At 37.9% G+C, this 23,794-nt stretch overlaps 2 protein-coding genes, 1 long non-coding RNA gene and 2 pseudogenes across 3 annotated transcripts in view; 2 read left to right on the forward strand and 3 right to left on the reverse strand.

Annotated features, from left to right (window-relative positions):
* The window catches only part of LOC116288411 (uncharacterized), a 45,879-nt gene that overhangs the window by 7,278 nt on the left and 14,807 nt on the right, over window positions 1-23,794 (forward strand). The gene's annotated exons all lie outside the window — the stretch shown is intronic.
* On the forward strand, window positions 2,307-6,619 carry LOC148907148 (uncharacterized; annotated as a pseudogene).
* Window positions 6,409-23,159, reverse strand: LOC148907149 (tetratricopeptide repeat protein 19, mitochondrial-like). The gene is made up of 10 exons (XM_089036344.1): window positions 22,869-23,159; window positions 21,170-21,270; window positions 20,583-20,738; window positions 11,145-11,183; window positions 10,286-10,342; window positions 9,646-9,707; window positions 9,166-9,252; window positions 8,549-8,684; window positions 7,668-7,830; window positions 6,409-6,947 (listed from the first exon to the last, which is right to left on the reverse strand). The coding sequence occupies exons 1-10, from the start codon at window positions 23,140-23,142 to the stop codon at window positions 6,826-6,828; spliced, it is 1,197 nt and encodes a 398-aa protein (XP_088892470.1). The 5' UTR covers window positions 23,143-23,159; the 3' UTR covers window positions 6,409-6,825.
* Window positions 14,831-17,824, reverse strand: LOC148907150 (uncharacterized; annotated as a pseudogene).
* LOC148907151 (uncharacterized) lies at window positions 17,843-19,776 on the reverse strand. Its single transcript, XM_089036350.1, has 4 exons — window positions 18,739-19,776; window positions 18,547-18,612; window positions 18,091-18,471; window positions 17,843-17,967 (listed from the first exon to the last, which is right to left on the reverse strand). The coding sequence occupies exons 1-4, from the start codon at window positions 18,994-18,996 to the stop codon at window positions 17,848-17,850; spliced, it is 825 nt and encodes a 274-aa protein (XP_088892476.1). The 5' UTR covers window positions 18,997-19,776; the 3' UTR covers window positions 17,843-17,847.

Below are 23,794 nucleotides of genomic sequence, written 5' to 3' on the forward strand. Positions count from 1 at the left end.
ACCCCCCCCCCCCCACCCCCCCCCCCCCCCCACCCACAACCCCCCACCCCCCTCCCCCCCCCCCACATATATCACACCAGAATGCATGTCTAAAATAATATAAGAGAACATAAAATGAGCCGGCTGCATAAATATTAGCGGACTTCCACAAACCGGACCTCCCCGAAAAAATCATGGGGTAAAAAAAAAAAAAAAAAAAAATCCATTCCCCAAAGATTCTGACCGGCCGCCAGACCAGCTGACAAAAAGCCAGACACTCTAGTCTCGGTTGGATGTGTATGAATCGAAACACAAACTCGGTAAAGGTTCCTCTGAGATCAGCGACAGATTTTCTAAAATTTACTATAGCTGGTTCGAGGTAACGCTAATACCAAATGAGGAGGACGCGTTCGTAGAATGCTACTAGGGATGAACGAATCACAATTTAGCTACATTAAATAGATATATCTGGGAACGTTGCTGGGGGTATAGATCGTATGCACGCAGGCTAGTTCAACGTAGTCCAAGAATAAATGAGGGGCCCCGCGCCCTCTGGACTAAGTTAAAACGTAGCTGGATATGAACAGAAAAAAGAACGAGAGAGGTAATAAATGAGAAATTTCCCTTCATCAAATATCGGATGTTAGATATACTTATATCTAATAATATAATAATTATCCTAAGTATAACGTCGAATATTTTCATGTAGGTACAAGAACATTGATATTCGTCGGTACAAAGTCAGTGCTCGTTCCTCGGTGGAAGTTTACTTCGATTTCTTGGTAACGTCAGCTTATGATTCAAACTCAAGTGAAACCACGAGCGCAATGAGTGGTTTCACTGCAAAGTTTTGGATCATATGCTGACGCCATTCCATGTTCGATAAGAGTACAGACCATAGAAAAGGGAACTCGATTTGTTTTTTTCAACCACACAACGTTCACTAACACGCATTTTTTCGACGTTTTTTGCGATCAAAACGACCAACGGAAAAAGCGAGCGCTCGTTGACGTTAGCTTTTTGGTCTGTCCTTTTATCGATCCTAAAAAATATAGGCAATCCGCGCGCGAGAACTTAACGATTTGTGGTAAATCCTCATTTGAGTGTTGTGTGTTATGAATAAAGGTTATACTTCAATATGTTACAGCGCTTTTCATAATTATTCAACCTCGTCAAATTTGAAGGCAGCCAAAACCATACGTTTCGGCTCCAGTTCAATATCAAAAGTACGATAACAACCGAATGGATCCAAGCCTATATCAAGATTATATCCAGTAGCAATTCTTCGCCCGCCATAAATTCATTAACAGACATTCTACAACAAAACAGCTAAGATATAGAAGTGTGTTCGTTTGCCTCTATGCAAGACGCTTATTTCTCAAGTCCCCAGAGTAAAGTAACTTTGCGTAGTTTCAGAAAGCGTGTGTGTGCTTGTGAAAATCCATGATTAAGAGCTTCAAGGCTTCACAGAGTCTGATTCGCAACCATGGGGAAGTATTAAACCCTTGAATTCCACGACGACTGTTCGCTTGGCTTCAATTTCTTAGACTCTACTGGGTTAAAGTATGCAAATCGGTCTAGACAAAATGTGGTTAACAGGTGCCATAATTCATATTTTTTATGGACCTGTTTCTCTGCAAGAGGGTTGGACTATTAATGATTCTACAACTGAGTGAAGGTAGATGAAATGAATCAGTGAATTTCGATGGAAAACCTGTTTTGAATTCAGCCCCCGCTCTCCCCTGTTAATATCAATGCTGAATTTAAAAACCATTGGAAAACAAACCAGAGATCAAACAATAGTAATAGGGCTGGTTTTTACAAGTTTGCCAAAGGCATGCGCATGCGACGTTTGATTTATGCTAATTTAAATTTCCGTACATTCTGCGCTTTTTTTCATTTTTCCCCCGCACTATATCAGATGCTTTGTAAGAATAAAGAAAATATTTTAACGAATAAATTAGGATAAGATATTTGAACTGTCACATTTGGTTCCGTTGTTTATGGCTTGGCAGATTAAAAAGTCCAGTAATCAAGCTACAGATCGAGTATATTTTCTCCAACTAATGTTTTAATATTTTTTCCGTGTCTTTTCTTCTTTACTATTTCCTTTTTCTATTTTATACATATTTATATAATTGTTGAATTAGCTTGTCGTTAACTTGTCATTACTAAAATACATTACAGTTTCAAAGGCTGGAGCCTAGTTAAAAAATTCCTGCACAAACTCTTTATGTATATTCTTTTTTTTCCATTTCAAAATTGTATGCTTATGGATTTTTTTTTTTTTTTTTTTTTTTTTTTTTTTGAATTAATTTTCTAGGTAAAACATGTGAATGAACACTGCCTTGGTACCTAGAATAAATTGTAAATGATGGCAGGGTGTTCTTCCTGGAGCCACGAAAATGATGCCAAAATAAACTACACAAAACTATCTAGGTTGCTAATCGATGGAGGCACACAGGCATTTCGTTTAGTATTTGATGGTCATCAAGTTAAATATCATACCACATTGAAAGTCTTCTTAAATGCCAGCAAAACAACTCTACAAAAGCTGAAGAAACCAAGAGGAAAAGTACTGAATAATGACCAATGGGACAAAATGTACCCACCAAGTGGAAGCGACCCTAAATCTCAAGACTTTGATATCACTTTGCTTTTCGTTCTCCTAAGAAATATCTGTGGGCTTTCGGCGCCAGTATACGAAATTACACCTACTGGGAAGCGAAAAACGTGATTGGAATAAGCCGCCTCAACGAAACAGACAACTCACAAGAGGCTAACCTTGTCAGAATGAAGTGTTATAGAAATGCAATAGCACACAAACCAACCACTGAAACTAATGATGCTGACTTCGAACAATATTGGCAAGATACTTCATCTGCCCTTCTGTCGCTGGGACTGAGTCAAGACAACATTGATGAATTGAAGTCTGCTCGGTTAGGAGAGAAGGACTACAATCAGTTACTTTATGATTGGTATGTATCTGATGAGGACATTACATCACGGCTAGTGGGATTGGGGGTAACTACTACGAATATCAAGTCAGATACCACACACATCAAGTCCACACGCGGAAGGCATCAAGTCAGATACTGCACACATCAAGTCCAACGCAGCTTTAATTCCAGTTATTAAAGATGATCTTAGTGAACTGAGTAATATGTTCAAGAACACTCAAAGAAGTTCAAGCCTAAACATTGCCAAACTCGCCAAGGATGAGTTCAGAAGTTTGATTGAGTCACTGTGCAAGTCCTTCCAATCGAACACCCGCCAATGGATTCTAGATCGGGTCAATTGCCATGTTAACAATGACGAAACTGGATCTAGGGTTATGATCATCGAAGCCGGGCCAGGCCTGGGAAAATCAACTCTAGCTGGTAAAATTTGTGACATTTACAAAGGCCTTGGACGTCTTGGGGGCTGTCATTTCTTTCAGTTCAGTAATTCTACAAGAAACAATCCAAGGCTGATGTTACAGTCCATTGCAAGTCAGATTTGCGACTCTGTTCCTGGTTATAAAGAGGCTTTAGAGGAAAAACTTCAAACAAGTTTGGGAAGAGACTTGACAGATAAAAATTGTGAAGAACTATTTACTGTGCTATTTGAGGAACCTTTGCGCAATGTCACATTAGAAGATCTTGCAACAAGTAACAAGTTTGTTGTCGTATTGGATGCAATAGACGAATGCTGCAGTCATCTGAAGTATGAATTACAAGCGATTTTGAGAGACAAACTGTCTCTTCTTCCATCGTGGCTTAGATTTGTCATCACCACCAGACCATCTCCAATACTGAATAACGTGCCGATGAATCGAATCGTTGTCGACCCAAATTGTGAAGAGAATGAAATTGACATTGAAAACTTTTACAAAGCCAAGTTTTCAGAGCATTATTGTAATGTTCAAGATTCAATTATAACGGAGCTGGTTAAAATGTCCGGTGGTTTATTTTTAGTAGCTTTCTTTGTCGTTGATTATATGCAGAAAGAAAACATTACCTCGCCATCATATGTCTTGGATCTTTTTCCTGAAGGAATCTCTTCCGTGTATGAAAAGTATTTCCAACGACTGAAAGCTGAAATATTGCCCTTTATATCTGAAGAAGAAAGCTTTTTCAAGATGCTCGGAGCCATTACCTCATCGAAGAATCCAATCCCAGTGGGCATGATATACAGTATTCTAGGCCTTAAAAGTGAGCGTGATGTCCCTCGCCAAGAAAGAAAAACAAGAAAAGATGCCTTGAAATTACTTCATTCGTTGTTTCCACTAGAGTATGATCACGTCTCTATATTTCATAAGACAATTGCTGATTGGTTAGTTCTTGAAGGGGACAGAGAACACGAGTTCAGTGTTCGTGTAGAAGACGGGATTGAAGTGCTTGCCAGACAGTGTTATGATGCCTTGGATGACATACGAAGTGGGAAAAAGGAATTGGATAAACCTTTGGGTCTGACAGACATTGAGAAATATGCATTGAGTTCAGGATGGGATTACTTGAAGAGTAGTTCGCTTAAAGACAAAGTAGATGAAATGCTAAGAAATCATTTTGTCTTGAGTGCGTTGATTTGTACTGATCTGATAAAATCTTTGTACTATTTAATTGACACATCTAGTAATGATTTAAATGAGTGTAAATTGAAATTGTCATTCTTCTTATTTGAACCAAGAGTCCACAGTAATACTTGCCCCTTTCGTTATCCTTCGAGCTTTGGTCGCTGTGTTGAGTTTCTTTTAAGTGCTGATTTAGCGATAGGTACAAAAGAAATAGATTCCGACGTATTGCTCCTTTTGAAAAGGCACAATTTCTCGTATTACGAGACGAAGCGAAGCGTCATTGAGTTAAGACTGCATCAGGATAGCCCACACCAAACGACAAGTGTTTGCCCTTCCGTTATTGTATGTGACAAAGATTTTGTACTATTGGCCTACGACTATGATGGCAGCCTTTTTCTGCAAGGGCATGAAATGAATGGATCATTGTTGGCACAGAAACAACTTCCTGGAAAAAAACACATTTGCCCATCTCCGGACCATCGGTTCGTCATCGCTACTGAAGTATCAAAAGAAGGAGACATCGAAATAAGAGACTCGAGAACCCTAAATCTGGTAACTCGTTTCAACTTTCCTTACCAAATTAAGTCATGTCACGTGTGTGGTGAACAGCCATGGTACATTTTAGCCAACTGTTCTAACGGTGAAATCCATGTCATCGAAGGCAAAACAGGTCAAACTTGTTATCGTATTCCTATTGAGGAAGGATATAAAATCGAGGCTACGTGTAGATATGGTCAAATGCTAATAGGAAACAGTATATGTGATGAAGAAGACCACATCACTGAATACAACATTTGGCTTCGCAAATGCAGCGTACCGGTAAACGGAGGTTTTTTAGACGTTAGGCCGTACTTTTTTCAACAGACTCTTTATTTACATCACGCCCAAAACTCTAACCTAAAGCTTCCCATCTCTCATATTAATGAAAAAGTTTGTGAATGTGGCAATACCGACCTAGTTCCTGAGATTGGCAACCCTGTTTGTTTTTCACAAGATGGTCAACTCATCGCATATCATGTTGGCAGTTCCATCTTCATCCACAAGGCGTCGGATGGCTCGCAGTACAAACGCGTGTTTCTTGGTAGATCACACTACGTTCGTATTTTGTTCATTAGCAAGAGCTATGTATTCGTCTATGAATCAAGCTTCTTTAATCCAAAATTCCTCTGGCATCCAGAAAATTGTTATTGTGCTTCAGCCGTGTCTAATTTCGCCAGTGTTCTCTCAATTATTAACATCGAAACGAATGAGGTTGTTCACAGGTTCTTCATTCCATATAAATGCGGTGCAATAAAATTCCATGTGGTGCCAAGAAAAGAAGGTGAACCATTTACTCTTTTAGGTTACGATAGCAAAGATAATTGTATTACGCAATATGTATTCCGCAACTTAGATTTGTAGATTTATATGGCTACAATACGGCCACTTAGGGATACTTGTGGAATTGCTGAAATTCGTATAAGTGTCCACAATTCTTTGAGATAGTGTACATGGACAGCAGAGAGTGAAGGTTAGGGTGGGACACCGTGCCTACACTTCTTGCTAACATTCACTATATTTTCCAATCTAAACCACCACATTTTAGGGCGCCCCGCTGTCCTCGCAATGTAATATAATGTAAAATAAGTTAAATATATTGTTAATTGATATATCCCCACTAAAGTGAATACGATAAAAGCAACGGGGAATATATATATATATATATATATATATGTGTGTGTGTAGATATGATCCATAGATAGGAATGTCTTGCACTTAGTATTTCTCGAGTTTTACAACTATTTTAATTCATTTTTTAGTTTATTGTTTGCATTATACAAACAGTAATATTTCTTGCTGCTTGTCCAACCTGGAATAAAAAGGACCAAGTAGAATGCTGTCTGCAGTTTTATTTAAAACCAGAATAAGCTACATCATCAAGTTTTTTTCATTTTTATAACGAACACGACACTTTTTAGTTTGGATGACATGTTTGGGCAGCAACGTCTGCCACCTTCAGATTTAAGATCGTAATGCAGATTGCATAATGTATAAATACCTAATACCTTTATTTCTAGCTAAATCAATAAACTTCTAAGGAACAAATTTTAATTTGTCTTTTAAAAATGTATAGTTAAACAAAACCAAAGATTCTTAAATATTAACTGTATAGTCACCTGCTTAATGGCTTAGGGGAATGGTCAAGGGGAGACGTTTACTCCTCTTCCCTTTCTTTCCCTTCCATTTTCATTCTATTTTCCATTTCCTTGAGCTGCTAAGCACGTGAAAAAAGGACCAGAAATAGCTCTGCATCATACATTAATATCCAGTTTCATTGTACTGTCTTTAATCATGTCTTTAACTACATCATCGTCTGACTCGTCTGCCATTCTAAAGGCTTTGATCATTGCTTTCTTTGCTCGCTTGACTTTACCTGTCAGAAAACAAAAACATCTAAAATGATCGGCTAAATCAAAAGCGAGCAAACTGAGTTTTTATGATCAATATGATAAGTAACGGATCATTCTCGTACCCACACCCTTTTCAGCTTTCAAGCGAAAATTTTTATTTTTCGCTAAGGGTCTGGTTACGAGAATTGGTAACAGAAACGTGTGGTTGTCGCACGAGACTCCATTTGTTGCCCAGCGACATTTACTTCTACTGTCAGAATTGCTGAGTTTCAATCAACTGGTAAAAGTCTTTGAATCATATCATTTGCTCCAAATGGCTGACCGCCAAGTGCTGTAAGCGTATAATAATTCTCTTGAAAAGTTGTGATTCAGCTGATGAGCATTCCGCACGACACACGAAATGGCGTCATGTGAAACCAAACAATGGAAACATTTCATAGAGCAGCCAACTTAGAGAACATAAAAGTCAGAATGTTGATGTCATGCATGACAATTCAATCCATTGTTTTGTTATCTAAATTGAACCACTGTGAATTGCTGCATGGGTCTGTCGTTTGCATGGTTTCTTACTTTTTTAAACAGACGATAAAAGTTAGAATAATTTGAATTCGCTATGCATTCTATTAATGTAATAGATTGACACCATCATGGAAACAGCGTGTTACTAAATGGGAGAACCTATATGGTAGTAAGGCTCTTCCGATTATTATCAGGGCCGGTGGAGTTGACATTAATTTACTTACCTCCCTCATAGTAAATAAGTCCTAAATTAGCCAAGAAAAATGCCTTAAAAGAACTTTCTGTTTGGTCGGCCAATTTGATGGACTTCATGGCCAGGGTCTCAGCCTCTTCGTATCGCTGAGATTCCGCATACGCTTTGGCAAGATTGCTCATTATCACAAGTACCTTTGAAGTAGAATTTGGACGGTTAAACCGCGAATCAGTATAGGCATATTGACCTAATCCACTGTTTTCCCATTTTAGACCACGTGTCATTCCCTAAAGTATCATTTCTTTGCTTAACGGTTGCGCATGAGAAAACGCATAAAAATACAACTAAACAATGATTCGTATTCTCGTGAGAATGGCACGAGGCATGAAATTGGAAAATATTACGCCCAAGTGGATTAGGTCCATTGGGCTTGGGTCTAATATTCTCTATTTTAGACCACGTGTCATTCCCTTGATTATTGTTTCTGTTTCTTCTTTGGAAACATGGATGATGTCGATCTTTTTGCATTTTTCTTTTCAATAAAGATTCTTCTTTGCACCGGTAGACATTTCTCCTCAAACTAGTATTTTAAGGATAGCTGAATACTGTGAATAGCTGACAGTGATGCGTTTTGAGTCTTCGGTTTCTCTTTTGAGCTGACAACTATCCTTGAGAAAAATATTTTACACTAAATTCATATCCATTGTATTATAGATATATTGTAATTATCTTATATATTCCTCTTCATACTCAATTTTCTCAACATGTAACCTCTTGAATGGAATAATGATTAAATGATTGATTGATTGATTTGACTGATTGACTTATAAACGAGGATAGACCTGTGGTATAAAAACAGTGGTATGTATCAAATGTGATGTTGCTGTATTGGCAACAGTTAACTACTAATACCTGGTCATCTTCTTGTCCAAGCACCTCCTCTGCAACTTCTAAGGCTTTTTCCAAGGTTTCCGCAGCCTTTGCAGGCTCTCCATGAGAAAGATAAAACATGCCCAGGCCATCTAGACATAGCCCTAGAAGAGCCTTGCTGTAGCGATAAAGAAATATGAAACACATACCATCCTAGTAGTCTCCTTTGCAGCCGTCATTAGTTTCGGTCCCAGATACTCAGTGGAGAGGGTCTGGGACCGAAACTAATGTCACACACTAACCCAGAAGCATAGAAGAGAACAATGAACACATACAAACTCAATTCATTATTAAGGTGTCCGCAGGGCTCGAACCAGTGACACGAACCTTTGGAACCACAGTCGACACGTACACCACCCATGCTACCCATAATATTATAATTTGATACCAAACGAGGTATTTTACTACTTCACTACAATAAGGCCTAGGGCAAACGTCAAACTTTCCATGCACCGAACTCATTAAAAACAATGGATATCAGGTGATAATGAGGCGGCATTCTTTGATGTAATTAAGTTCGGTGCATGGAAAGTTGGTTACCGGCCCCAAAGCTGCAAAGTATTAAGAGTATGCAAAAGTAGGGAATACTATTAGTCTACCTGTTATCCTCGGCCTCATCTGCCTGGTCAATATTGTCCTCTGCTGTTTCTACACACCATTGATACCCTACAAGGGCTAAATCATTCCTTGCAAATAAGAAAAAAATGAATCATATATTGCACTGCTCTAGTGAGAATCTGGAATATATATAATAGATAGAAAAGAAAGAAAGAAACAAACAAAGAAACAAAGAAACAAAGAAAAAAGTAACGAGAAAGAAAATGTGTGAATTAGAATGAATTAGTGTCGCGAAAACTTCATGTAGAGTTCGCACCATATATCCGTGAGAAACATATCCATCAAATAAAAAACTGTACAAATTAGTGCAAACTTTTGTAGTTCTACTGAAGTCAATATGACTGAACTTACTAATATAATGTGTGCAAATTTGTGCAACTTGTTACAAAGTTTTTAGTCACGGATATATGGTATGCACTATAATAAAATATTTTTTATGTGTAGCTTTATAATTGACTTACTTGTTTTGATTTTCACAAGCTTGAGATAGCTTCAAAGAAATTTCTATGACAGCATCATCTTCCTGCATTTAGGAACAATGCAAAGAAACAAGTCAACAATATGATTAACATGACTTATTGAAAAATGATTTTAATTATTGAAACAATTGAATATTTAGGAATTATTGTATGAGAATAAAACCAAAAATTAACTTGTCTTCGCTCAATGAAGAAAACCAAATGGTACAGTTTTTCTTCTTCTATAAAGTAATAACGTTTTCTTCTTCGATTGCTACGTTAATTCAGAAAATTTTTTTTATTCTAGAAAGGCAGGAGAACCAGCAAGGAACTCTATACTTATTGGCTCATGTGATTCGCTAGACTTGCACAAATTCCTTTGTCTCCGATTTGTCTCCTTATTAGTTCTCGATGCCAAATAAAGCACAGGTAGCCCAATTAGGACCACACAAATGCAACGCGCTCGCGTCTTTTGGCGGGAAACGCAAATGAAAATCATGTAATTGATGTACAAGTCGACTTCTCTCAAACTCCTCCCTCGCTTAAATTTTATGCGCGCTTTTTTCTACTTCTTTGCTCGTGCAAATCCAAAAGAGGTCGACATTATATTATATAGAGCGAGTCTAATTATTAGCTAACTTACTTTCGATGTCCCAGTAGCAAGCATTTCTTGTAATGTTAGACGAAGGTAGTATTCGGCCTTTCAACATAAGAATTCATTAATTAAATGCATTAGAAAAAGTTTAAATATCAAAATTGATTCCGGGATGTCGAAATTACGTCTTTAGAGGTTGTAAGTACCATCGGTTATAAATACAAATCTGGGGTGCTTTCCATTTTACCCGGAAAAACCGGACATTTTGGTTGGAAAGCAAATGGTATGTGTTCCGGATGTGTCTTCTGATTGAGGTAATACTTTTACCGCTCTTTTCGGTCCTACGCACCAGTAGACGCGTGTACCGTTTGTCGGAAATCAAAGTTTTCTGAATTTTTTTTATCAGAAGCAAATGAATTTCCAACCGGATGGTTTGGTTGAAATGGTACGCACCCCTGGTTCACCTTTATGAGAGAAGTGTTGCCTTTGTGAGTTGTTTAAAGCAACCCAAACTTCAAATAACATTACACTACTTAAATAACATTGTCCGTAGTGCAAAAACAGTCAGGTTGAAAACATCAGAACATAGAAGCTGAGATCGAAAGGTGTTTCTGTCAGTGCAACAATTTATGAACATTCTACGAGTTGCATCGCTAGATACATGTACATCTATTAATTTGAGATGGCACACTGTTCTAATCAACGTACTTCCTATGTATTTTGGTCTCAGCTTCTATGTTCTTTGTTTTGAGCCCACAATGAATTTTTCAATCGAGTGTATTTGAAATTTGAATGAATATACACTAGAATGCATTACTAGTAGTGAATTTTCCTGGAACAACTACAAATCTTGATTTGTGATAGTTATTTCATAATCACTATTATCTATATAACAATCTTATCATACCTCATCCCACTTCTCCAACTCAATCGCCAGATTCGCTGACTGAAATTGAATTGTATGAAAAAATAATTAAATTTTAATAATACTACAGGGAGCTCAATTTAGATAATCGTGAAAGGAGGCTCAAAGTAAAACCATTAAAAAACTGTATTTAATGCTTTGCATTTGACACAAGGAAATGAAAAAGCCAATCAAAAATTTTTATTTTTATACTCCTTTGTTTTTTTATATTATTGGTTTCCCTTTGCTTGTGTTATTTGGTTAGCACTCTTTCACCAAGGGCGGATCCAGGGGGGGGCAAAGGGGGGCTAAAGCCCCCCTTCAGCGGAAAAAAAGGATGCTTTTTTATATTGTTTTCTGTTGTGTTGACGGAAGAAACTCAATTAGCCCCCCCAGTAGATATGAAATGAGAGTTCTACGCCATGTGGATCGTGGATCATGTGGATCGTGGATCAACCCCACCCCCATCAGGGTTTTTACAGAGGTGACGTAACGGCTATTCTAAGTGAGGTTCCAGTGAGGTAGGGGGAGGGGTGATCTACATCCAACCATCATGGGAAGACCGGCCGGCCGCCCGAGTAGAGGTTCTGATCGAAATCGGGGCCTGGAAAGGTTTGGGGAAGGTGTTTTAAAACACAATTCAAAATCCTTTGTTTAAAAAACGAAGTTTTTGAATTAATGAGCTGACTTCCTTTGTTGGAATGACATGTTTAATTAGCAGACTTAAATGAGAAGCTGTACTCATGTTTTAAGTGGTTTATATCGCCTAAGCCGCCTTTGTCGGAATCACTGACTAATGTTTAGTTGGCAGGAAGCTTTTGTTGGAGAGGATTAAATCCTGTGTTTCGGCGACTGGTGGTTAGGAGTTATGAATTAATGAGTCTAGCCTTTAGAAGTCAAAAGACGTTGGACAAGCGTTCTGATTGGGCCTACTTTTGAAGCCTTTTTGTTAGGATGATGTGTTTAATTAGCAGACTTAAATAAGAAGCTGTACTTATGTTTTAATTGGTTTATATCGCCTAAACCGCCTTTGTCGGAATCACTGACTAATGTTTAGTTGGCAGGAAGCTTTTGTTGGAGAAGATTAAATCCTGTGTTTCGGCGACTGGTGGTTAGGAGTTATGAATTAATGAGTCTAGCCTTTAGAAGTCATTTTAAGGACTATAAAATCGAAAAATTTCAGACTTATAGTCACTACAAGCGAACCTTTTGATAAGACGAAGTACGTTCTTCATCACCGCAACCTGAAACAGTACTTGTCACTGGGTATGAAACTGGAGAAAGTACACCGAGTGTTGGGGTTTGACCAATCTCCCTGGCTAAAGAAATACATCGACTTCAATACCGAAAAACGGAAAAATGCAAGAAATGACTTTGAAAAAGACTTTTTCAAGTTGATGAACAACAGCGTGTTCGGCAAAACCATGGAGAACTTGAGGAAGCGAGTGAATGTGAAACTGGTCAACACGGAAAAGCAGCTTAAAAAACTGACAGCATCACCCCTCTTTGACTACTTCAGAATCTTTGATGAAAACTTGGTGGCAGTCAACATGAAGAAACCATCACTTTATTTAAATAGACCTATTTACATCGGGTTCAGTATTTTAGAATTGTCTAAAACCCTGATGTACGACTTTCATTATAATTACATCAAGCAGAAATACGGTACCCAGGCAACCCTACTGTTTACAGACACAGATTCCCTGTGTTATAACATCAAGACAGAGGACATCTACCAAGATATGTTTCAAGACCTTGACCTATTTGACACCTCAGAGTACCCTAGAGACCACCCCCTCTATAGTACAACAAACAAGAAGGTGATTGGTAAGATGAAGGACGAGACCCATGGGCTACCCATCAAAGAGTTTGTGGGTCTACGACCAAAAATGTACTCTCTTCTCTACGCTGAGGATGGTCGTGAGGTTGAGAAAAAAACTGCTAAGGGAATTGCGAAACAGGTGACGAAGCGGGATATCAGACATACCCTCTATAGAGATTGTTTGTTTAAGCGAATGAGAACCATGGCTAACATGAAACAAATACGTAGCTATAAGCATCAAGTATTTACAATAAACTTAAACGAAGTGGGTCTTAGCCCCTATGATGATAAGCGCTACATCTTAGAGGATGGGGTGACTACTATAGCTCATGGTCATTACAAGACCAATGTAATATAATGGTACATTTATGATTGATACGTGTAAATAAACAATTGTAAAGTACAAAGTGTGTTATTTTTATTTAGAGTTTTTAAAAATATGTCCCGGTGGTCTCAAATTGTCCCTATGATAGTACTAAATTGTCCCTGTCTTAACAGTTAAAATGTCCCCGTTTTATCAAATTGTCCCTGTGATAGTACTAAATTGTCCCTGTATTGTCAAAATATCCCTGTCTTAACAGTTAAAATGTCCCTGTAATATCAAAATGTCCCTGTCTTAACAGTTAAAATGTCCCCGTTTTATCAAATTGTCCCTGTCTTAACAGTTAAAATGTCCCGGTTTTATCAAACTGTCCCTGTAATTTCAAAATGTCCTGGTTATCAAACTTAAACAAAAAGTAAAAATGAAAAATAAAAAATAATAACATATAAAATGTCATGTCCCCAAAATATTGAAGCATTCATCATGGTAACACGATACCCTAAAGATTGTCCTGTACCAGGGTGTTTAAAAACAAATCTAGTCAAACTTTCTAATCATTTAGCAAATGTGCATTTCATGTCTAAAGAAGAAAGAAAACCCTATCTTCAAGAGGCAAGACTTTTTTTCAAAGAATATAAAAATGTGAACACTTTAGAGAGTAATCTAGTCCCTCATCAACCTCTGAACGTGATGGATGTTACTTTAAAACACCCAACAAACATCCAAGTGTGTGGTCCGACGTTTTGCGGCAAGTCCTACTGGACTGAAAAACTTTTAAGAACCGCGGTTGAAATTCACCGTAGCAGTACACAATCTTTTCAATCTTTTCACTAAACATTTCATCCACATTTCTTAAAAGTTTTTCAGTCCAGTAGGACTTGCCGCAAAACGTCGGACCACACACTTGGATGTTTGTTGGGTGTTTTAAAGTAACATCCATCACGTTCAGAGGTTGATGAGGGACTAGATTACTCTCTAAAGTGTTCACATTTTTATATTCTTTGAAAAAAAGTCTTGCCTCTTGAAGATAGGGTTTTCTTTCTTCTTTAGACATGAAATGCACATTTGCTAAATGATTAGAAAGTTTGACTAGATTTGTTTTTAAACACCCTGGTACAGGACAATCTTTAGGGTATCGTGTTACCATGATGAATGCTTCAATATTTTGGGGACATGACATTTTATATGTTATTATTTTTTATTTTTCATTTTTACTTTTTGTTTAAGTTTGATAACCAGGACATTTTGAAATTACAGGGACAGTTTGATAAAACCGGGACATTTTAACTGTTAAGACAGGGACAATTTGATAAAACGGGGACATTTTAACTGTTAAGACAGGGACATTTTGATATTACAGGGACATTTTAACTGTTAAGACAGGGATATTTTGACAATACAGGGACAATTTAGTACTATCACAGGGACAATTTGATAAAACGGGGACATTTTAACTGTTAAGACAGGGACAATTTAGTACTATCATAGGGACAATTTGAGACCACCGGGACATATTTTTAAAAACTCTAAATAAAAATAACACACTTTGTACTTTACAATTGTTTATTTACACGTATCAATCATAAATGTACCATTATATTACATTGGTCTTGTAATGACCATGAGCTATAGTAGTCACCCCATCCTCTAAGATGTAGCGCTTATCATCATAGGGGCTAAGACCCACTTCGTTTAAGTTTATTGTAAATACTTGATGCTTATAGCTACGTATTTGTTTCATGTTAGCCATGGTTCTCATTCGCTTAAACAAACAATCTCTATAGAGGGTATGTCTGATATCCCGCTTCGTCACCTGTTTCGCAATTCCCTTAGCAGTTTTTTTCTCAACCTCACGACCATCCTCAGCGTAGAGAAGAGAGTACATTTTTGGTCGTAGACCCACAAACTCTTTGATGGGTAGCCCATGGGTCTCGTCCTTCATCTTACCAATCACCTTCTTGTTTGTTGTACTATAGAGGGGGTGGTCTCTAGGGTACTCTGAGGTGTCAAATAGGTCAAGGTCTTGAAACATATCTTGGTAGATGTCCTCTGTCTTGATGTTATAACACAGGGAATCTGTGTCTGTAAACAGTAGGGTTGCCTGGGTACCGTATTTCTGCTTGATGTAATTATAATGAAAGTCGTACATCAGGGTTTTAGACAATTCTAAAATACTGAACCCGATGTAAATAGGTCTATTTAAATAAAGTGATGGTTTCTTCATGTTGACTGCCACCAAGTTTTCATCAAAGATTCTGAAGTAGTCAAAGAGGGGTGATGCTGTCAGTTTTTTAAGCTGCTTTTCCGTGTTGACCAGTTTCACATTCACTCGCTTCCTCAAGTTCTCCATGGTTTTGCCGAACACGCTGTTGTTCATCAACTTGAAAAAGTCTTTTTCAAAGTCATTTCTTGCATTTTTCCGTTTTTCGGTATTGAAGTCGATGTATTTCTTTAGCCAGGGAGATTGGTCAAACCCCAACACTCGGTGTACTTTCTCCAGTTTCATACCCAGTGACAAGTACTGTTTCAGGTTGCGGTGATGAAGAACGTACTTCGTCTTATCGTTCAAGTTAGGTACCAGTTTGTCTGTGGGAGCACCGCCAAGGTTCAGGTCCTCAAGAAGTTGCTGACAGTAGGGAGAGAGCATTTCCTCTGTTACCTTTCGCCTTTCTGGTGCTAGGGGGTAGTCATTATGAAAATCGTGTAGTTCTTTGGGGTAGCTGAGGTCTACTTCCAGTATATATCCTTCACCTCCATCTACAGGGATGGTCATGAGGTTCTCGCGAAGTTCTTCCACTTCCGGGTCACTCAACCATCCAAAGTTATTAACAGGGAGCGCTTCAGACATAGCCCAACCGTAGAGATTGTTTGCGTCGAGATACATGATATAATTATTTTCTAATTCTGGGTTATAACCTTCTACATAGCGATTATTCGCTCTTGCAAATCGATGGGTGATCATCGAAATCCCACCCCTTAACCCTTCCTCCAAAAACAGATACATATCGGGGTCTGTGAGTAATTCCAACTCCACGCCAGTCATCTTTAAACATGCTAACCAAGAAAGACCGGGAGAGGTGTAAAAATGACCTGGGTCGAGTTGGTAGTACTCCAGACAAACTTCTCTAAAGTTTTCAAACACATCTGCTAACAGTAAAACGTCCGATTTCAAATACAAGTCGTGGTAGTCTCCTAGATTCCTACACTGAAATTCTCTAAATACATTCTGTGCATGTTCGTAGTCTGCTTGTGAAATCGTGCTACCCATCAACGAACTATAAAAGCAATCGATACGGGGTAAACAGGTTTCTTCAAACTTGCCAAAACTATTCATGTATTCATAGGGGTACACCCCCTTCCTCAACAAGAGAGATACCTTCTCACTCTCCACACATACTTCTTCAGGGTCTTAAACTTATCATCTCCTTCCTTACTTAGATTCATTACTAATTTCTCTAGTGAGCTATTCAAAAACTGAAGTGAGTCTATGAATACTAAATCCCCAACTGAAAATGAAATATACTTTTCCGTATTATTGGGTATACAACTAATATTTTCTCCCTTGATTTTTCCGAGTTTTTGTAGAATTAAATGTGAGTCGTACCCACGAAGATTGTGAAGAACAACGGGTATCTTTCCTGTAAACTTATAATTCAAGTTACAGTCATTGTGGGCCGCCCCCCTGTACACCCCTGTCAAATGATCATGATCCCTTACCCTGTCCGCGCCCAATTCCTCATTACAAATGTGACAAAGGGTTGCTGCCTGAAACTCCCGCTCCTGTTCTTCACTAATGTCCATGGGTACTACCATCTTCAAGATTTCCCCTATCTGCTTTCGTTCTTCAATCAAACAGTCTAAAAACTTATCGACACAATCTTCCCCGCGATAGAGAACAGGCGGGAAGCAATATTGCTCGACAGTAGATACTACAGTGTAACAAAACCCACTGGGTATATGATGTTGCGTTTTTTGTGTAAAACTTGTACTAGGGTCTAATTCTGTATCATCACAATTCACTAAAATAGATTCGAAATCTGCATAAATGATAAATGGTACTTTTAACTGTTTTTGCACGTCATTGTATGACAGTGTTGTATGGTCTTCGTCAGGCAGTCTGATTTTCTGGGGTCCGTGTTTACTACAGTGAGGTTCGTGATCTTCTAACAAATCTCGCCTGACAAAGCCATGCAAACAATACATACAATAATAAGCCTGCCCATTGTGTTGATTAAGATTACTTAGTAGTCTACTTAAATCCCTGATTAAACAGTAGTGACGCGTATCATCTTGAGAAAACAGTAACAAATTCACATGTAATTCTTTCTTCTCTTTCGTAATGTAAAGGGGAAATAGCTCTTTATTTTCATACCCAAAGACATTGATACTAATTTCTCTATTCTGGTTCTCGAATTTTTTCACTTGATTGATCTTAACGGGGTACTCGATTCCTGACATATTTAGTTCAGCTTCATACCTTTGATAATTGTTGACGCGGTTTGCGTGATGGCTCCAGTGAGTGGGGTGTTTCGCCGCTAGTAATGACCATAAAAAGCATTTTTTTAATCTTCATTTTGAATGTTGAGCACCGCTTTCTTGTCTTTGATCTTCTTGGGTAGAGGTATGTAACTCGATCCCTCGAGAGGAGTGTAAGCAGCGACTCCTAAATCGATTTCCAACACCTATGATAGCAACAATACTTTATTAAGCGGTGATATACAGTTTTAATGTATGTACATACAGCAGAAAATCATCGCCGGTCGAGTGATCCCCTTTGTGCTATAACGATGGTGCAATTTAATTACCTCTTCCAATAACCATCCAGACCCTTCTCTCTGGTATTCCAAGAAAGAGTTCTTGATCTTTTCCATTCCATGCACGTAGTTTTTTTCAATTTCTGTATCATTGACTGTAGTGTAGCATTTGGTGCGAAAATGGGGGGTTGAGATCTGGTCCTGACCGTCGGGGCTCGTTTTAACCATCTTCACCTTAACACACAGAAACCACTTAATCCCGCGATGTTTTTTGAGCAGGGTTTTCAGTTTTTTGATGATGGTCTTTCGTTTTCCTCGCAGGGTGAGCAACAGATCATATTTTTCATTCTTGTTGGGTTTATATTTAAACGTGGTCACATTTCCACCAAGCGCGCATTCTTCAGTCTCTCCACCACCTATTTGTACATCATCCTAGAGAAAAGAATTAGTTCTTAGAAAAAGTTACTCTACAAAGATCCGATATGAAGATAATAGAGGCTTACCTACCACTTCATTATCCCCCAGAATTTCTCCGTCGTATTCTTCATACATCTCCGCCGGTATGTTTGCTAACTGAAATCGAAAAAATTGGTATATAAGACGACTTGAAAAACTATGTATCTTATGGTTAGTAGAGGTATTGACATATTCTGTGGTTTACATGATTATAACAAAAATTAGATTATGAATTATATTCACCTCGTATTCAATAATTTCTGCCTCGGTCATTGTCTTCTGTTTTTTCGTCGGTGGGGCGTTTTCTTTTTCCTCTACTTTCCGTTTTGAAGAGCCACCTCCGCAGACTTGTTCATGTCTTTTTAGGGCATCCTTCCGATTAAACTGTTTCCCGCATCGTTCACAGGTGAATAATCGCCCACTGTGAATAGCCTTTTTGTGCCTTACTAAGTTCGTCTCTTCTGTAAAGGACTTGTCGCATGCGTCGCAGTGAAAAGCCATCCTTTTACTTACTTGCTTGTTTTGATCCACACTCTTCAAAGGTTCGCTTGTAGTGACTATAAGTCTGAAATTTTTCGATTTTATAGTCCTTAAAATGACTTCTAAAGGCTAGACTCATTAATTCATAACTCCTAACCACCAGTCGCCGAAACACAGGATTTAATCTTCTCCAACAAAAGCTTCCTGCCAACTAAACATTAGTCAGTGATTCCGACAAAGGCGGTTTAGGCGATATAAACCAATTAAAACATAAGTACAGCTTCTTATTTAAGTCTGCTAATTAAACACATCATCCTAACAAAAAGGCTTCAAAAGTAGGCCCAATCAGAACGCTTGTCCAACGTCTTTTGACTTCTAAAGGCTAGACTCATTAATTCATAACTCCTAACCACCAGTCGCCGAAACACAGGATTTAATCCTCTCCAACAAAAGCTTCCTGCCAACTAAACATTAGTCAGTGATTCCGACAAAGGCGGCTTAGGCGATATAAACCACTTAAAACATGAGTACAGCTTCTCATTTAAGTCTGCTAATTAAACATGTCATTCCAACAAAGGAAGTCAGCTCATTAATTCAAAAACTTCGTTTTTTAAACAAAGGATTTTGAATTGTGTTTTAAAACACCTTCCCCAAACCTTTCCAGGCCCCGATTTCGATCAGAACCTCTACTCGGGCGGCCGGCCGGTCTTCCCATGATGGTTGGATGTAGATCACCCCTCCCCCTACCTCACTGGAACCTCACTTAGAATAGCCGTTACGTCACCTCTGTAAAAACCCTGATGGGGGTGGGGGGGGGTTGATCCACGATCCACATGATCCACGATCCACATGGCGTAGAACTCTCATTTCATATCTACTCCCCCCCCCCCCTCCCCTAAAATTTTGGCTGGATCCGCCCTTGTTCACATCTACTGAAAGAACCTATTTGGATAATAAAACAATAGAATGAGGCAGAAGCACAACAGATGCATTTTATTATTTGACACTCAAAGGTCCTAATAGATGGACCCTTCTTCAAAATTATCTGGAATGTGAGGCTAACATGGAAATACAAAAGAAATGCCACAAATTCCATGAGAAAAAGTGTGATTTACTTTTTTATTTTCATGTTGGGCTGGCATTCAAGATAATTTTTAGAAGGGTGGCATGGGTGGCATAGTGGTTTACTGCTCGACTCTCATCACTGTGGTCTGGGTACGAGCCCTGGCTCAGGCTGGATCATATGTGAGTTGAGTTTGTTTGTTGTGTTGTTCTCTCCCTTGCAATGAGGGTTTTCTCTGGGATCTCCGTTTTCCTGCCTCCGTAAAAAGCAACATGCGAGTTGAGTGTTGTATGTTGTAAATATAGAATGTAGTGGTAGTGTGTGTGGAGGGAACCTCACAGAAGAGCCTTGCATGGGGAGTGGTGGTTGTAAAGAGTCCATTGGTCTATGTGAAAAAGTGCTAACAATGTCATGCCGGACCACATCTTGTAACTTTATCTAAATTGGGCTCCCTTTGAATAACAGACCTAGTATGTTTATTCAATCATATCTGCAGTTGATAGGAAATATTCATGGAATAGAGTAGCAAGGTCTTCTGATTTACCTGATCCAGTACATATTTGAGGGCCTTGTGAAAGGGTCGCTTTCCTTTCTTTGAGGGATCATGTCTTTGTTTTTCGGCAATATCATTGTGTATCATGTTCAAGACTTCTTTAAGTAGAACATAAGCATCTTCTTTCTCCTCATTTTGTAGGTATTGCTTCAAAAAAAAAAAATCAAAAAAATCAAAAAAATCAACAAAAAAAAAAACACAAAAAAAACAAAACAGTACAATTGATTACATTCTTATCAAATTTATAATATAAACAATCTATTGGTTACTTTTGCCACTTCATGAGCAGACATGTGAAACTGGGACACCAATGTCAACCTAACTGTTCTTTTACTCTAACCGTGAACAGTCAAGTTTATTTTTTCTTTTATTTGTGTAACTATTCTTTTATTTTTTATTTTTCTTTCATCATTTCATTACCTTGAATAGCTGTAATAGACTTTCACTATTATGTAACTCGAAATCTATTGTTTTCGATTCGTAATCTGATTGGCTGACAAACTCTACTGTCCACGGTTATAATAATAGAACAAAAGTAACATTCTCTTTTTGGTGTCTTTGAATCATGTGTAATTTACCTTTGCCTTTGCTAACTTCATTTGCAAGTCAGATCCTCTTTTTACTTTTATTTCTTTTTTCTTTTGATATGTGAATGTAAACACTGCAACACCACCCATACCTTAAAAAAACACATGTAGGAAGATGATAAGTATTTGGGAATGCATCTATGACGGTAATGAACTTTATTTTATATACAAAGATATTTTGAAATGTAATTTCTTGCACTTTGGCCATGTTTGGAGTCGCCTAGTGCTTCTCGGTAGCATGCACAGAATATTTTTCACAATGGTTTTGGTTTTGGGTGGTTGACGTAAACCTTAGAAACTCTTTTTTTATAAGATAAAGTTCATTTCACATTAAGAAGTAATAAAAAGTTACAATTCACTTTACACATATACTTTATTCAAGAAAACCTTATCATCATTTCATATGTGCTTTCTGACCATGTCATTGACTTCTATCAAATATTATTTGTGGCAATTCTGCACATGCTACTTTGAGTAAGCAAGAGAATATGAACTTAGAGAAGGAATCCTACATATATCATGTGTACAGTTTGATGCTATTTTTAGCTTGGAGATATTTTAAGTGAAGAACCCGATTGGTTGATTTCTTGAGGGTAGACGGCTTCCAGTCTTGCAGTAAACAAAGCCTGTGTTTTTGTTGTGGACGTAGCGAAATATGGCGCTTTTCATGCCCTAAAACGAGGCATTAAAGGGAAGCATGATTATCGCGTGGGTATGGTAAGGAGTTAAAAATAGCATCAATGATTCTAAAAATAGCATCTAAGTGTGCACATGATGGGGCACGGGTATTCCTTCTCTTAGTTCACTTTCTCTTGCTTTAAGTCATGAAGAGGTGGAAAATCCCATCAATTTTTTTGGCAACAGCAAGAATCTCACTTTTACATGTTGTCAGTTGGAGATCTGAAATCTGAGACCAAGTGGAATTGTTGGGGACCGAGTGTTTTCTCATTAAAAATTCAAAATACACTTAGCCAGACCATTCACCAGCTCATGTCATCTCTCAAAGTTGGCATGGTATATATTAATATATAGCAAAGTTTAGGCTGATGTTAACTATTGATATTAATGTGCTAACCAAAATATTCTTAGCTGGACCATTCGCCAGCTCAGGTCATCTCTCAAAGTTGGCATGGCATATATTAATATATAGCAAAGTTTGGCCTGTCGTGAAGTATTGATATATTGATGTGTAAACCAGACTGAAACAAAGATATCTTTTGTTTTAATGGTTGGCAAATTTGAATGAGAAAAGTTTCCTGACATCAGTGTTTGTAACAGTGAACATTGCTATTATAAACTTGTTATGAACAACTAATTAAAACAACAATTCACAGCTTACAGTCCACAACAGACCTCAAGCATGATGATGTTGACCCCCCCCCCCCCCCCCCCCCACGATAAAAAAAACGTACCTTTCCCAAAGCTTACAATAATTTTATTTTTAATCTGTTAAACTCCATGCATATTATCTAGGAAAAGAGATTTTGCACTATCAAGTTACGGTAGCCATGTTATATTAGATGGTAGGAGCAATAAACTGGTTTTACATAAGAAAGAATTCAATGCCCGAGAATATACAGCTGTAAAGGAAATAATTTTATTGTTCTGTCATATCTAACATGGCTGCCGGCACGTGATTTTGGTACGGCTTCGATAGAGACAAAATTCATTTTAATATCCCTTTACTTACCTACGATAAGCAAGACCCACAGTTCATCTGGTATTTTAAAGGTTGTTCTTCTAGACTTATTGGATAAATGTCGTTTTATCACTGATAATTGTGAACTTGAACCCGGTACATTTGAATCAACCAAAAAATTTCTCGTAAACGGTTTACACTTTCTACAACAACTAAATGCCCTTTCTCTTGTCTGGGGAATAAGTTCACATCCCCGCACGTAGCTCACAAGTAAGGAATTTGGTATTCGACTATTAGTTCTTAAGTTTTTTAATAGAAAATTCATTTTGAAGTCAAGGTCGATTGAAATAATATTTGCTCTTTGACATTTTACGCGCCTACGGTATTGATATTCTGCGGTCTTCAACACAGGAAGCCCATTGTATTTAGAGCTTTTGAGAAAGATTAGGCCCAAATGTCAAGAAAGAGGTTATGTAATTATTATTATTATTATTATCATCATCATCATCATCATCATCATCATTATTATTATTATTATTATTATTATTATTATTATTATTCCTTTATTTCACAGCAAAATAAGAATATTACAACACTTTTGCTGGTATACATTAACCTTCAGCTCGAGATTCTACCCGGCTCCTGAGAGCTGAAGTACTCTTCTTAAGATGTGTGCCGTGCCTAAAAGCACAGATTTCTGTAGGTCTAACAAACTTATACTATCAAGTTCTAGTCTCTGAACATGATCCGTAAATTGTTTTGATATTGTTCCGAGCGATCCAATGACTATCGGAACTACCATGGTCTTCATCCTCCACAATCTTTCTATTTCTATTCTTAGGTCTTGGTACTTGTCAATCTTTTCCATTTCCTTTTCATCAATTCTATGGTCCATAGGCACTGAGATGTCAATCAGTTTCGCCTTCTTCTTGCTCTTATCTACGACTATGATGTCCGGTCTTCTTGCTTCAATCTTC

The sequence above is a fragment of the Actinia tenebrosa genome, unplaced genomic scaffold, assembly GCF_029948245.1.
Source record: "Actinia tenebrosa isolate PJP-AT-01 unplaced genomic scaffold, QUT_ActTen_1.0 PGA_scaffold4__44_contigs__length_22323623, whole genome shotgun sequence".
Lineage (NCBI taxonomy): Eukaryota > Metazoa > Cnidaria > Anthozoa > Actiniaria > Actiniidae > Actinia > Actinia tenebrosa.

Bases quoted from the DNA above. Each gene is read 5' to 3' on its own strand.
- LOC148907151 (XM_089036350.1), bottom strand. From the start codon at position 18,996: ATGGCTTTTCACTGCGACGCATGCGACAAGTCCTTTACAGAAGAGACG. The intron at 18,613-18,738 runs GTGAATATAATT...TTTCGATTTCAG, and splicing joins CAGAAATTATTGAATACGAG to TTAGCAAACATACCGGCGGA. The intron at 18,472-18,546 runs GTAGGTAAGCCT...TCTTTTCTCTAG, and splicing joins TTCTGGGGGATAATGAAGTG to GATGATGTACAAATAGGTGG.
- LOC148907149 (XM_089036344.1), bottom strand. From the start codon at position 23,142: ATGAATTTTCTATTAAAAAACTTAAGAACTAATAGTCGAATACCAAAT. The intron at 10,343-11,144 runs GTATGATAAGAT...TTATGTTGAAAG, and splicing joins AGTTGGAGAAGTGGGATGAG to GCCGAATACTACCTTCGTCT. The intron at 6,948-7,667 runs GTAAGTAAATTA...GTTTTCTGACAG, and splicing joins ACTTATTTACTATGAGGGAG to GTAAAGTCAAGCGAGCAAAG.